The 16111-nt window shown below is 42.4% G+C and overlaps 2 protein-coding genes across 6 annotated transcripts in view; one reads left to right on the top strand and one right to left on the bottom strand.

Annotated features, from left to right (window-relative positions):
- LOC146569168 (uncharacterized) overlaps nucleotides 1-16111 on the top strand; it is a 228821-nt gene that overhangs the window by 114605 nt on the left and 98105 nt on the right. The gene's annotated exons all lie outside the window — the stretch shown is intronic.
- jakmip3 (Janus kinase and microtubule interacting protein 3) overlaps nucleotides 1-16111 on the bottom strand; it is a 44061-nt gene that overhangs the window by 12154 nt on the left and 15796 nt on the right. For 4 of the 5 annotated variants that reach the window (XM_085285505.1, XM_085285504.1, XM_085285502.1 and 1 more), the window contains 7 exons: nucleotides 12719-12874; nucleotides 9504-9641; nucleotides 8699-8734; nucleotides 8471-8542; nucleotides 4125-4229; nucleotides 3225-3353; nucleotides 3054-3137 (listed from right to left, as the gene is read on the bottom strand). In XM_085285505.1, coding sequence (XP_085141631.1) covers nucleotides 3054-3137; nucleotides 3225-3353; nucleotides 4125-4229; nucleotides 8471-8542; nucleotides 8699-8734; nucleotides 9504-9641; nucleotides 12719-12874 — 720 coding nt within the window. The remainder of the gene's footprint in view (nucleotides 1-3053; nucleotides 3138-3224; nucleotides 3354-4124; nucleotides 4230-8470; nucleotides 8543-8698; nucleotides 8735-9503; nucleotides 9642-12718; nucleotides 12875-16111) is intronic. The other variant, XM_085285503.1, reaches the window with a different exon arrangement.

Here is a 16111-nt window from a genome sequence, read left to right on the forward strand (position 1 = left end):
ACATTCGTATATACGCAGCTAATCAACGTGGTTGACAGGCTATGACAGCGTCCTTATGTGCCAACACCGGTGTGCTGACACTAATTGGCTGCTGCCGGTCCAAACAATTTGATTTTTGATTTGACTGATAGTTGTTGAATAACAAATGTTGTGAAGCTATATAATATGTATATAGCAGTTGAAATGTTTTAGTTAAATCCTTATTGGTTAAATATATGGTTTGTTTATTTATTTATAAATTGTGTACACAGGAACAAGAATGTATTTAGCTTAACTGGCTGACATTTTTGTGTTATTCTTGTGATTTCTTATTGGCCTTGTTTATTTAATGCAGGCCAGGTGAACCTTTTTGGGTATGGAAAAGGATGGTGAGCCAATGAACGGCTAGGAGCAGGACTCATTCTGCATTCAAGCTTCCACTATACTGGTAGGAAGCTATCAAAGATGACGCTCTGTCCCCATTTTCCGAATACACTGATTTCCACAATCATACACACCATTTCCCCCGTTTATGGACAATAGCGCTTGGACATCTCTCATGAACATTCAGATAAAACTCATTGACTTCAGTGTGGATCAGTGTTTTTGATGTTAACATGTGTTATTTATGGGGAACTTTTTTTTTTCTTGTTATTTTTCTTTGCTTTCGATTAAATACATGGTACCTGCAAAAGCATTTTGTGTTGTGTGTATTTATTAATTACTGCCCATCAGCTCCAGTAGCATTCCTAAATCTTCTGATTAATAATAACCTAATATTTCACTCAATACCTAGCCTGTATTAATTCATTAGCGCTTCATCAGTGTTACACATACTACCCTTTAGGCCTAAGCCCCGGGTGTATAAAGTGTTTGGCTCTGCCTCTGGAGTCAACAGTGTCCATGACACACAACGTAACATTCGATAATGTGTCATGCGCAAAAGCATCAGCTCTAAGAGCCGTGCTTACAGAGTGCTTTGCAGTGAATCAGAAGAGTTGACTCCCATGAACAAGAGCCGGCTCCTCCTTTCGCTGCTCAGCTCTCACACAGTTGCTCAGCTATGCTCCAATCCCTCCATATTGTGGCCAATCACATGCGAGGTTATAGGATAACATCATTATGTGAAAAACAGAGAGGATGAGAGACACGACAGTCAAGTGGAGCGTGCGTCCGTCCTCTCAGTAAGTGCTAACAAATATAACTGTGTGGATTCCTACAGCATCCACACTATTGAGTTCCTGTTTCTCTTTATTTCGCTCTTTATGGGCGATTGTGGCTCAAGAGTTGGGAGTTCACCTTGTAATTGGAAGGTTGCCGGTTCGAGCCCCGGCTTGGACAGTCTCGGTCGTTGGGTCCTTGGGCAAGACACTTCACCCGTTGCCTACTGGTGGTGGTCAGAGGGCCCGGTGGCGCCAGTGTCCGGCAGCCTCGCCTCTGTCAGTGCGACAGGGTGGCTGTGGCTACAACGTAGCTGCCATCACCAGTGTGTGAATGGGTGGATGACTGGATATGTAAAGCGCTTTGGGGTCCTTAGGGACTAGTAAAGCGCTATATAAATACAGGCCATTTACCATTTATTCTCTATTCCACTATATTCTAGTTACTTCTGTACGTTTTCTGGCACTTAACTAGTCCCACAGTTTTTATCTGATTTTCACCATTCAAACATTTAAAAATTCTGCTATTTCTGCTCTTTCCTGCTATGACTTTTGGTGCTCATATACTTTTTGAGATATTACATTTTTATGCAATTTTTTTGTCCCATTGAAACGAATGGACCAAATTATCAGTGTGGTCATTGATTTTGCTTGCCAGGGTGAACTGTGTTTTAGCTCAGTGAGATGAGTAGCCGTTCTCAGAGCGGGAGGCCCGGGTTTGAATCCCGCCTATGGCAACATTTTTTTCAGGTAACAGTTAAACTTATCAACACAAATTTCAGCTTCTTCACCCCTTTTCAGCAGAATTATTAGTTTTTTCATTCCTTTTCGGGAAAAATTCCAGATTCTTCAGCAGAAACTTCCGCAGCACAACATTCTGTTTCTTTTCAGTTTCTTCACCTACTTTCAGGACATAGTTTTACTTCTTCAGCTGTTTTTAGCAGATTCCCCTACACGGCATTCATGCAGCATTTTCGCAGGAAATGCAACTTTTTCTAGGTTAAAATATTTCTGCCAAGTATTATTTTTCCTCTTCGTTATTGCAGTTCTGCTAAGTAATTACATTTTTGCTAAGTTCCTATGCTTTTGCAAAGTTATTACCATTGGTGCAACTTTTCAGCTATTTTCAGCAGACAGCTTCAGCGTTACAGCATCCACACAGCATTTTCGCAGGAAATGCAAATTTTTCTAGTTCTATAAAGTTGTTCTATATAGCGTGTAACTGTTCATATAGAGCGTTATTAAATTTATTGCTAATGCACATTGACTTCTGAGGAAATTTTAGATGGCACTCATCAGAAAGGCTGCTGGCCCCTGGTCTAACAGATCTTCAGGATGAACATGGATCTGGTCAAGCATTCAAAGATTTCCTCTCACCTTTATCCATATTTATGAGAGAAAAAGAAAAAGAAAAGTCAGGGCGTGCTCTCCTGAACTACCTCTCCAACCGTTTGCACCAGCAGAAATGGCAGCTGATGGAGCTGTAATGTTGTGTAACTCTGGGCATGTGCAGTAGAGGTTCAACCTACAGGAAAAACAGTGCTTTGGACACACCAAATTGTTGGATGTGGAGGTTTTACACCCACCAAGCACCAACATGAAGGTTTTGCCTCTTTCTCCAGACGTTAAGGTCAGAGCTCGAGGAGGAGATACGACCTGCCTGTCACTGTGAGTGGAGACTGTATCACAGCTGTGCCTCCTGCTGGCTCTCTATGGAGTACAACTGTAGTTTACTCTACCTCTGTATGGCTCTGATTGGTTCTTTGATTAGCTTGAAGACACACCCCTTTATTGCAGGATTCTAGCCTAGAACCAATCAGAATGCAGATAATATTCTCATTCACCTGCCTCCTCTTGGTTTTATCCTTCTGTAATTTTTCTGCGTTTTAGAAACTCAACAGTTTTGCATGTTACCAGTCCTTGCTGCTTCAGCGCTGATTCCAGATCTGAAACTCTGCTCTGGTATCGACTGATCTCACTCAGCAGCTGCTCTCTGGTCTGAAACACAAAGAATACAACCGTCAACCTGTTAGTGCCTTGCTTCATTGCAGCTAATGCAGCCCTCTGTGCCCCCACCGGGGTCACCTTGATCTCCTTCTCTGCATCGTAGTTTCCGCCACTCGTCTCCGCTAACAGAGCATACGCTCGCTGCAGCGCTTGGTACTCCTGAGTCAGCTGACGGTAACGAAGCTCCGCCTCCTCATGCACGCATAACTAAAACACACAAAACCCCAACTTCAGACCAGCGAGTCAGAGCAGTAACTGAAACAGTCTCAAGCTCTCATTGTTGCTGTCATCATGAAACGTAATACAGATAGCACAACCAATCATGCACAACTACACACATATCAGCCAATCAGACACTTGCAAGTCGCTGCTGGACGTATAAAAAACATGGCTAATATCGTGCCACTTCCGATTTAAAAGCTATTTCAGAAATAAACTCAGCTCTGTTTTTAATTTAATGACTCTATTAGGACTGATGCAGTTAACTGTTTATAGATCAGGGGTGTCCAACTCCAGTCCTCGAGAGTTTTTAGACGCATCCTTGGTCCGACACACCTGAATCAAATTTATGGCTTGTTCCTAGGCCTTTGCAAAACTTGATGGCATGCTGAAGAGGTAATCCAACCATCTGATTCAGCTGTGTTGGAGTAGGGATGCATCTAAAAGCTGCAGAACTGTAGCTCTCGAGGATTGGAGTTGGACACCCCTGTTATAAACACTGGCAGCTTAAGCAGGTTACAACTTAAAGTACCTGAAGGATGTTTTGTTGTTACTATATGAATTATTATTTAAAATCTAGCAAAGGTGGATCTTTGAAGGTTTTGTCTTTCTGTCGGCTCTCCATCAAAGGCTGAGCGCTGTCTGTTCCAAGAGTCAGAAACTACCAGCTGTTTCCTTTTACATCCCACTGGACTTAAGGACACGTTTGGATGTCCTCACCTTTGGAAACAGTGGGTGTGTGTATGTGTGTGTGCGTACCTCGTCTGGTTCAGTATCTGGAGTTCTGTCAGTGTGAAAGGACAAAGACGAGCCATCAGAATCCACAGACGCCTCTTCATCATAGCCATAAAACGTCTCAATGACCTGCAGGCAACACACAGAGACACAACGTAGTTCTGAAAACCCACCACAAAGTGCCATAACACCATCAAGACATCCTCCATTTTTCTACATCATGCCCAGTTCAGGATGCTTTACAGATCATCAGAGATCTGATTTCTGGTCCAGAAGAGCTGACCAGAGTTGGTCCAACCAGCTCTCAGTATGTTTACATGAAATCATCGAAATCTGATGATTGGGCTGTAACCTGATTGGTCAAAGCTAATTTAATTTGGAGCTGTGACAGGAGAAGACTCTGAATTAGTAAACGACGTTTAGTTTGTGACCTTTTAATATTTCAATCATTATTCAGAAAACACTGAATGTCTGTCACCATGGTGACTTAATTTAAGGAGCTTGTAAAAACACAAGCGACTGGACTCGTTTAAGTTTCTTGAAGATGTTTCAAGTTTCATCCAAGACGCTTCTTCAGCTGTAAAACCAAATAGTGGCGTGTCCCTTATTTGATCATTACCCTCATCACAGGAGCCAAAGTGTGAAAAAAGGTGTAGTTGCTATTAGCAGAGGTTTAGCGAGAGCATTTAGAGAGCATCCTCACACAGAACATGACATCGTGGTTCGGGAACAGCTGTGTGAAGGACCAAAAAGCTCCCCAGAGAGTGATCCGTACAGCAGAACGCTGCTGCAGGATTGCTCTCCCCCCGCTTCAGGACACCTACACCAGGAGATGCCGGACTAGAGCAGCGCAGATACTGAAGGACCCGTCCCATCCTGCCAACAAACTGTTCCAACTTCTGCAATCTGGTAGAAGGTTCCGCATCTTCCGGGCAAGGACAGAGAGACTCAAGAGGAGCTTCTATCCCCAAGCCATCCGGGCCCTAAACACACACACCCGCCCTCTCACATCATCTATAATTGACTGAGACAGGACTCTTCCAGACACTAAACCAAGGCACAATGTACATTTCAATTCCTTTAATTTTAAATATGTTTATATTGTCTATCCTGTAAAATAGTCAGATATCTATTCATATTAATGTACAGAATTCACCTGCTTGCTGCTACTGCTGCACATTCACCCAGTGTATATACTACATATATATATTAGGGGTGCAACGATATTCGTATCGATATTGAACCGTTCGATACAGTGCTTTCGGTTCGGTACGCATATGTATCGAACAATACAACATTTGTAATTTATTTTATCAACTTTCCTTCTGACGATGCTGTCTGTGTTGAGCGCTCAGTGAATCTGCGTTCGACTACTCCGCCTAGGCTGCACTGTCGAGCGCAGATCCACTGAGCGCTCAACACAGACAGCATAGGCAGAAGGAAGAGCGCAGGGCAAGCTAGCGAGACAGAAGTTAAGCTCTCCTTGCAAAATGGACCTCCCCCACCCTCATTCAGATCTGGCGTTTGGAATTATTTTGGTTTTCATGTGACGTATGACCCTGAAGGTAAGCGAGTCATGGACTAAAGTAAAACAGTATGTTGGATGTGCCATGCAATGCTCAATTACATTGGTGTGAACTAGTGTGTTAGCGCAGTTAGCTCGTTAACGTGTTGGCCGTCTAGCCCCATGCACGGAGCGATCGGCGGTAGCTCGTTAACGGAGATTTGCCGTGTTGTGGCGTTAAGGTCATTTCAACGAGATTAACCTGAAAGCACTAGTGGGAACACAACGAATATGACTGCACATTTACACCGACATCATCCTAGTGCAAAGACAAAAACAACAAGCATGCTACTAACTTTAGCCGAGTCATTTAGACAGCTGTTAGCACGTGATTCTCCTTATGCTGCTGAGAATATAGCCCGGAAGAAGCGGATAGTATAGCTTTTATTTTGGAAAGAGACATTTCTCTGTAATAAACTCTCTTTTCCAAAGATGAGTGATTCCTCAATCAGATACAGGGCTCGCAATATCGCTAGCCCGACGTCCCGGAGCTAGCGATTTTTTTCAGTCGGGCTACAAAAATCTCTCTGCCCTGCCCGTCGGGCTATTGTAGGAAAAATATATGTCAATGCTTTTGCATTCTTTCAGAAATGTAGCTGGGTAATTATGTCATTGGCATCGGTGAGCCACTGTCAATATGTGACATATTGAAGTCGCGTTTGAATTTGCGCTTGTTTTTTGCTTTCACTTTGCAATCGTGCGAACTGTGTATAGAGAGCGACAGCACTGATCTGTGAGTGATGATAATTTGTGCACCAATTCCTCTGACATCGTCTTATTAATCGTTAGCTTACTACGCAAACATGACAAGTGAAATCTCCCGCAGCTTAAACATGTGAGAGGTTGATCGCGCAGAGAATCGCTGAGCTTATGTGAGTCCGTGTGTAAAAGCAGCAGGATATATATTTCAGTTCTGCTGAGCCAAATAAGACAGGTCAGGGTGAAGAAGTGACAGCCAAAGAAAAGCTTACCACAAAACGGAGAAGTTATGACAAATCAGACTATAAGGCAAAAAGAAAGTGCAGCTTTATGGTTTCATGGACAAAAGAATTTCTGTGGCTGCGATATGATGAGCTAAATAACCAGGGCTGCACATAAGTGGTCCGCAGGTGCGCATTCGCTGTCAAAATAAAAAACACGCACAAGGGTTAGGGTTAAATTTAAAAACTGTACTTTTGAGTTAAAATATATATTTATAATTTTAATAAATGACAAATTAAAAAGGCATGAACATTTTTTGTATCGAAAAAATATCGAACCGTGACACCAAAGTATCGAACCGAACCATGAATTTTGTGTATACACATACATACATACATATATATATATATATATATATGTATGTGTATGTGTATACACATACACATACATATATATACACACATAGATATATATATATATATATATATATATATATATATATATATATAATGTTCTTCCTCTACCCCCCCCCCCCCCCCCAATTTTTGCACATGTCGAGGAGCGTGTCAGGCTACATTTCACTGTGTTATACTTGTATAACTATGCATGTGACAAATAAAGAACCTTGAACCTTGAACCTTGAACCTTAGCTGAACCATCGTGAGTCATGTGACATACTGAGATCAACTCACCCATGTGAGTGGGCGTTAAGGTCTCTGTGAAGGATCTCAGAACTGGATTATAGATGGCAGACAGTTGGTGTGGTAAGCCCCGCCCTCTGTTCAAAGATAGCCGTTCACAGTGGACACAGATGCTTCTTTTACTCCTCTTTCAAACCTGTCCTCTCTGTCCAACATGTGAACATTTGCATCCTTAAAGCAGTGACCTTTGTCCTTTAGTACAGCCGAGCCTTGTCCCGTGGAGGTGGCTCTTCTATGTTGTGCGTTTATAAAGTGGATGTTTGGTGTCTCCAGTGTAGAGGTCTGAGCACTCCTCCCTACACTGTACAGCTACGCTACATTGTTGAGGTTGTGTGTGGGATGAACCAGTTTGTGTCTGAGTGTGTGGCTGGGTACACTGGGATGTCGTGCTTGGAGAAGACTCTCCTGAGTTTCTCTGATAAACCTGCCACATGAGGGATGACAGTTGTTCTGTTTGTCCTTCTGATCCTCTCTAGTTGGTGTCTGACCGTCTTTGCTGTGCATCTTAGTTGATTTGATGAAAGCCCAGCTGGGATAACCACATGTTTATGAGCTTTCTTTACATGTGTGTTCCTTTGTTTCCCCTTCTGGCTTAGAGGGGATGTTTTTCCAGGGTTGCAGGATCCCGATTTCCCCAAGTTTGTGTTCCAGAGGGTGGTGGAAGTCAAGTGGGGAGTAGGTACTGGTCTGTGTTTGTGGGTTTCCAGCAAATGTAAACGTTGAGGTTTCCATCCTCCTCAATGTGCCATAAATAGCCCCTACATGTCGTTTCTATTGACGACAACATTAAGCAGACATTTAAAAAAAAGTTGTCACCTGGTTTTACAGTGGACCCTCTCAGTGGACCAAAACTGGAGGTCCAAAAATGACTTATAAAAGACGTCGCTCCAACTTCACTTTACGTAATGGGATGCACATTCAGTCTGAGCTGCTGGAGCTTTGCAGCAGGGCTTCATTTGCTGCTTTCAGGAACAAGCTGCACACAAAACACTGAAAGCGTTCTGCACATGAAAGAAATGCTGAGGGTCACCTGCTTCTGATCAGGTAAGCTGGTCAGCCTCGGTTTTCATGGAGATTCAATAGGTAAACAGCTCGCTAAAGAATTAACCTGGCTTCGTCATACACTTCTCTGCACATCTCTTACACACAAACAAAGAAATATCGGGGTACAGGCCTGGCCTCACCCTGCAGGCTCTGAAGGTCCGTTTCCTCCTCCCTGATTCCTGACGCCGGTACCTCAGTAACATGTCTCTCTCCTACAGACAGACAGACAGCAGCATGTTTCACTATTAACAGAAAGACCTTACTCTCAGGGTTATCACTGATTCTATGCATGTTCGATACAAAGCTCACAATCCATCACACAGGACACACCAACAACTGTATTAACACTGGTACGATTCAATACTTACAATCACATTCTTCACATAACCAGCTGTCTCCAGAGCCTGTAAACACAAACTAAGTCTTATTACAGTGAAGTACTGAACTGTAGTACAAGTATAAATGTGTGAGTGTGTGTAGTACTAGTAGGAGCAGTAACAGTATTACTTGTCGTCTGTATGGACACAGTTGCTCACTTAATGGGTTTTTTCACATTGTGGTTCCTCACTGAAGGCATCAAAACTATGAATGAACACATATGGGCTTATGTGTGTCCATCCATCCATCCCCCTCTTCCACTTATTCAATTCAGGGTCGTGGGGGGGAGGGGGGGCTGGAGTCTATCACAGCTGTCTTAGGGCAGGAGACAGGGTAGACCCTGGATTGTTTAAAGATCAGGCTTCAAACTTTCCTTTTTGCTAAAGCATATAGTTAGGGCTGGACCAGGTGACCCTGAATCCTCCCTTAGGCTGCTGGGAGACTCCCATGATGCATTGAGTGTTTCTTCTTCACTCACTATGTTTTTATACAACTCTCTGCATTTAATTACTAGTTATTATTAATCTTTGGCTTCTTCCTGTTGACAGCAGACGGCCCCGCCCCTCCCTGAGCCTGGTTCTGCTGGAGGTTTCTTCCTGTTAAAAGTGAGTGTTTTCTGCCCACTCTCGCCAAAGTGCTTGCTCATAGGCAGTCATATGATTGTTGAGATTTACTCTGGTTTATTTGTATTATTGTAGGGTATTTCTTTTACAACATAAAGCGCCTTGAGGCAACTGATGTGATTTGGCGCTATACAAACTGAACTGAATTGAACTGAATCAGTAGTATGGGTACCTTGGACAGGTCATCAATGATGTGTTGCTGCTCCAGGACTTGTAACCGCAGAAACTCCATCTCTCTCTCGTCCTGACTGTAACCATGGTAACTGGTGGAGTGGCTGCGGTCCAGATCATTTAATGAACTTGGCCTCCTCTGTGGACCACAAAAGCATGGCTGTTACCATAGCAATGGTACGCTAAAGTATTCGATTGCAGTTTGATGGTTTTTCATGCTCACTGTCACCAAGTGCTCGGCCATGATGGGTTGTCTTTTCTTTCATATAGAAATATAACTAAAATGAATAGATGTGGAAGAAATGCTCAGCAGCTGATGCAGCACTGTTTCACTGTGTTTGAATAAAGTATACTATAACTAGGGCTGTTCGATGTAACGATATAAAAACGTCTATGGTTTCATATTACGCTATCGTTTGTTTTGTGGTAAAATAAACAGTTTTCAGCAATATTTTTTCATGGTTTTGATGGTCACGGTAGAATTTCCCAAAGCTCTATTTTTCTCTTATATTTAATATAACCACACTACAGTGGACAAGTGACTGTTTTTATGCGTTGTCATTACCAACAACGATGGTAAAACCATCGTGTGGCTTGTTTATTTTCCACATAAACCTTTCACAATAAAACTGAAGATCCTGTTGAGATTTTTCAAAAGAAACTGCAAAGTATTTCGGACAAGAGTGTTTACGGACGATAAGCTAAGAAAGAGCCCATAAAGAAAATTGCGTCCGTTTCAACTTATGTAACACTCGACTCCAGGTAAACGACGCCCAGCTGAAAACACTTCACGCAAGTTGAGTGGACCAAATTTCACAGAATTTACAGAAAATGTTAAATTTTTGTCTTACATAGGGATATGTGATTTTGGTCATATCGCACAGCCCTAACTATAACAGTTTCTGCTTTAGTGTAATTTCCATTACAGTAAGTAAGTAAAAGTAAGTAAAATGTATTTTCACAGATAAAAATCACAAAGTGCTAAATAAAATAATATAAAACAATGAGAAAATGAATTAAAAGCTTGTATAGAAATGCCTTCAGCTGCTTTTCAAAAGAGTCAATTGAGTCTAAACACCGTAAAGCCAACAGAAGAGAGTTCCACAGCCTCGGCGCCTGTTTTGAACCCAGTACATGGGGCCAACAGTAACTTCTGACCTGAAGACCTAAGTGCTCGGGATGGAGCATGAGGTTTCAACAGGTCAGATGGACTGGGGAGCTTCACCATGCAGAGCTCTAAAAGTTACGACTAAAATTTTAAAATGAACCCTAAAATTTACTGGCAACCTGTGAAGAGAAGCCAGAACTGGAGTAATGTGTGACCTCTTGTCAGTGCCAGTTAAAAGTCTCGCCGCAGCATTCTGTACAGTTTGAAGGCGATCCCGAGCAGATTTGTTGGAAGCACAAAGACCGTTACAATAATCCAAACGAGAAGAAATAAAAGCATGAATCATCTCAGGTTCTGTCTTTGACACCAGTAGTCTGAGTTGACAAATGTTTCTTCGATGATAAAAACAGTTCTGGACTAGTTGTTTGGAAAGATTCACACTGTACTGTCAAATATGATGCCCAAGTTTCTGAGACTCGATTGAACAGGAGGGCGTAAAAAACTGATATGCTGCTTAATTTCTGAGATTATATGGTCAGGACCAAAAATCAAAGTTGTGATTAAATTGTCATTTGATCATTGTTGGATTTCTGACAGACAATTATTTAAACAAGGCAATTCATAAAACTCAGAAGCTTAACAGTATAACTGAATGTCATCAGCATGGAGATGATAATTTGGCCTAGAGGGAGGATATACAGCAAAAAGAGAATCGGACCTAAAACAGATCCTTGAGGTGCCCCAGAAGGCAGAGCTGATGTTTCAGACAACACATGATTCATACAGACAGTAAAGATCTCTCAGATAGATGCGACATAAACCATTTTAAACAACACCAGTAATCCTGAACAAGTCCTTTAGCCTATTTATCAGGATGCTGTGATCAACAGCATCAAAAGCTGAGGAGAGAACCAGTATAACCAGTACGAGCACTCCCCAGAGTCTGCTGCCATCAACATGTCACCACACACTGTAAGTAAAGTGGTTTGAGTCGAGTGCAATTTGTGGAAACCAGACTTGGAAAATGTCCAGAACATTGTTCTTCTCCAAAAAGTTGTTCAGTTGTTCTGCAACTCTTTTTTCCAAGATCTTTGACACAGATGATCATTTTGATATTTTCAGTGTGATACTGAGAGGATGATGGAGAGATAATAGACCTGATGGCAGCGACTTTATTTACAAAATAGTTCAAAAATTCATTACAATCAGATTTAGTATAGACTGGTACATGAGGGATATCAAACAACACTTTGGGATGGTTCTTTTTTTAAATTCAGTTCTAGCATTTTTTAATCATGTCATTAAGTGAGGAAATTGATTCCTTGAGATGTATCCCATGAACCTCGAGCTTGGAAGCCTTCCATAAACGTTCTAACTTGCGACAATATTTTCTAAAATTCAGAATATTTTCATTTATCCAGGGACAGAAATTTGAAGAATGGACGACACTTTGTTTCAGAGGCGTCCCTGTATATGAGATAGATTTACATTAATTGTTAAAACGTACGTATATATCTGTGTATATGTTTGTGTATATAGGTAGGTATGTATGTGTGTATGCGTATGTACTCCTTGTACATATCTTTTTTGTGTAAATGCCTGTGTTACTGTGTAGCCTGTGTTACGCTATTGTGTGTTACACACACTCCCTCAGTAGGTACCCTTAAACTTATGTCTATCTTATCTTCCTCTCCTATCCAAAAACTGAATGTAAATCTACATCCTGCCAACGGAGAGATGCCAAACTGTGTTTCATTGTTCTTGTAACAGTGACAATACAGATCTATTCTATTCTACAAGACACCAAGAGTCCTGCCAGGGTCAAGCGTGGCCGAGAGCCTTCCAGCAGCATCCTGGTTTATAATCGGAATCATTCAATCTTTTGGATCATTGGTGTAAGAGGTGAAAGATCCAAATAAAATGACAAATTAAACTTCAGTCTTGTAATTGGGTTGTCAATGAAGTACCTAAACCCTGAAGTGTGAGTGAATCCTGACACCTGCTGGTAAAAAGCAGTAACTGCGTGTGGAAGCTGGACATCACATCAATTCCAACACCATCACCAGTTTGACTGATACAGAATACGGTGTGTTAGAGTCAGAGGTTACCATAGTTACCATCTCCAGATTCTCCTGGGTGACGAAGCGAAGCTTGTTATCGAGTCGACGCAGCGCTAGAGCCAGCTCTTCGTTTTTGCGGCTCAGACGCTTGTTCTTGTCCAGAAGAGGAAGAAACTGACTCTCGGCCTCTCTCAGGCGCTTCAACTGCAGAACACACGAAAAATAAAAACATACAGGCAGGAAGAGGACAAGGATTTTATCAAGTAATTCATTAGCCCCAGGTAAGATAACATTAGGGTGACAGTGCCCTACAGTGTTTGTAGTTCTTATGATTGGAGTCCATTAAGCTTACGGTCTCATTTCAAGCTCCATATTTTGTTTCCTGGGCTGGAGAGGCACTGCATGAGTTGCGGTTCATTAGCTGCATAAGGTGGAATGTAACAATTAATTTACTCAACATTACCCTCTACAGGTGTAGCTGCCTTATTAGTTAGGATCAGCCTGGGTTAGAGTTAGGACAATAAAGGGAAGGAGGCGCTAACACGAGACCCAGCGTGAATCTCACCGGGCGTGCTACTGATTGAGAACATTTCAGTCACTAGCTTTCTCTGCCAACTTACTCCTATACAGCTTGAAAACTGTGTTTCAACCAACTTAAGCACTCTGGAGGACCACAAAGAAGACCGGGACAGTAGAAGCAGTATACCTGCAAGTGTTTCAGGTCCATTGTTAAGGGGAAACAAGACACTGACTCCATCCAGCAGCAAAGGAAACATGTTTGGAACGGGCTTCTCCTCAGACTAGCAACATGATGGAGATTTTGGTGTCCATAGATAAAAAAAAACCATCGAGCTTTGACATATACCTGCCCCCACTGGAAATCTTGCATAAAGACTTTCAGGTGCTGCGTAAGTCCGTGGAGTTCAGCCAGCCGCAGGTGAACACACTCACTGCTGTGGCCGGGGAGAGTCGGGGTAATCCCTCAGCGACGGTATGACCCAGATCTCAGACGAAAATTAAAAAAAATCAAGGAAACTGTCGTCGAGCTCCAGGCCTGCAGCATGCTAGGCCTGGAGGCATCCTAGAGAAGGCAGCAAAGGACCTGCAAACTACAGTGAGACATTACATCTAGATCCACCTCAAACTCCACATGGTAAAACATCAGCTTCCATTATGTCCATCATCTGGGACGTAAGCAAGCTGATGGACGCAGACCCAGACCAACTGTGTCCAAATTGGAAAACTTTAAACAGAAAGAGCTGGTGTAGAGCCATGGCTGGGAGCTGACAGCAACAAACTTCGGTTTCTCAAAGAGCTCCTGGAGCAATGCAAAGTCCTGTTCCTGATCTGAAAGAAATTCATCCACGGAGGCTCCCGAGCTGTCACTGTGGTCTATAAACTGTGCATCAGTGGCAGCTTTATCGTGACTAGACCATCTGTAGCTATACTAAGGCCTCTTTCTCATTCTTTTCCATATCCTTTTCCCCTGTTTAATAGACATGTCTACACAGAACAATTCATGCTGGTTTAATGACCACAGCCTGTTTTCTCGTGTTGTTTTTTCTTAAATTCCCCTCTATTTGTTTGTTGTTGTTGATATAACGTCACTTGCGAATGGTTCATTGGTGGCTGCACATCTCAGTTTTCACACCATTTCTCTCTGCACTCATTGTATTTGCTCTGCCTCCAATGCTGTGATTTACTTCACAATCACACAGCACAGGTACATACACAAGCAGACAGACACACACACAGCGATTTAGCGAACATTCAACACCCCACCAGTTACTTTAAACATGAACGCTCTGAGGTTTGTCACATACAATGTTAATTAGTTTGCTTCACTTGGGTTTTGACAGCCTCGGTGAGATGGGCGCGCATGGAGTCGTAGATCAAAAGAGACGGAGATTTGTGGAAAAAGCCACCCGGTCTCTTGACATAAACTCAGCCACTCGCTCATCTTCTCCTCGTCCATCCAGCCCTTTGAGTTAGCCTTCACGATGACGCCGCCCGGAAACTTTTCTTTTGGCAAAGTCTTCCTCTTGAAAATGACCATGGGTGGTAGTTTCTGGCCATTAGCTTGGCAGCCCAGAACTACAGTGGAGGATGACTTCTCGTTCTCTGTGGTGCGTATAGATACCGTACTGGTCCCTGTTTTCTTGACAGTACGGTTCACGGGGATGTCAAAGGTAAGGAGGACCTCGTCCATGCTAGTGATGTGTTCTGGCCGGATCTTCTTTTCAGTGATCTTATTTTGGCAGTAGGTGCGGAAAATGGCCAACTTTTCTTTGTAATCGTTTGGCAGTTGCTGTGAGATGGTAGTTCTTGTGCGGATTGAGAGATTATGCCTTTTCATAAAACGGAAGCACCAAGAAGGTCGCCCTCGAAAGTTGTTAATCTGCACGTCACGTGCTGCTGTAGCCTTGAGTCGAATAGAGACTGTAGAGACACTTCTGCCTGCTGTTCTCTGTTCAATAACCCACTGTTCAATTTTGTCCTCTAACTGCGGCCATCGCGCCGTGTTCCCTCGGAAACTCCTTTTGGTTGTCTTTACTTGTTTTAGGTCATCTTCTTGCTTCCTCCACTTGCGCACCATCGACTCATTAATGCCGAATTGTCTGGCAGCTGCTCTATTTCCATTTTCTTTTGCATAACTAATTGCTCGAAGTTTAAAATCCGCTTCGTAAGCGTGTCTCTTCGCGGGTGCCATTTTGGAGTCATTATACACACACAACACGGTAATGTTGTGTTGAAGCACAGTACGTATTACTCCGCGAGGCTCCTGGCAACAGTAACCGTAATGCTCCAAAAAGTGGCACTAAAAATCTTTTTTTGACAGATTTTTGAGCACAGTGTGCCACATAAAACCGGTTCGAGGTCAGTAAGCACAAACCAAAATTCATACATAAGGCGCACCAGATTATAAGGCGCACTGTCGATTTTTGTGAAGATTTAAGGATTTTACGTGCACCTTATAGTGCGGTAAATACGGTAAAACAAAGACATGTAGCCATATTAATTAGCAGAAAAATAAACTTGACCATTAGCAACAGTATTACAGATCCAGAAGGTGGATTTATAATACTTAATTTATGTTTTCAAAATATGGATCACTAAATGTTGATAGGCCCTCCTTTTTATTACATCTTCACTTCACTTTCAGATCACTCTGACATCACTCCTATAATAGGAGGAGACGTCAACCTGGTATTTAATCCACAAATTGATATGCTCAGTACAGCTGTGAGTCAAAGGAACTGGAAGTCTACCGACATTCTCAAACAACACATGAGTGATTTTGGTCTTTGCGATGTTTGGTGTTCATATCAGTGGACATCAGAGTGGGAAAGATAATAATGACCTTCCAGGAATATAACGGTGTTTTTTTGAAAATCAGGAAAGACAAAATAATACACAAATAAAATAGAACCGAAAATGTAA

The sequence above is a fragment of the Mchenga conophoros genome, linkage group LG8, assembly GCF_057382185.1.
Source record: "Mchenga conophoros isolate Kocher_MC1m ecotype Shallow Benthic linkage group LG8, M_conophoros_male_GT1.1, whole genome shotgun sequence".
Classification (NCBI taxonomy): domain Eukaryota; kingdom Metazoa; phylum Chordata; class Actinopteri; order Cichliformes; family Cichlidae; genus Mchenga; species Mchenga conophoros.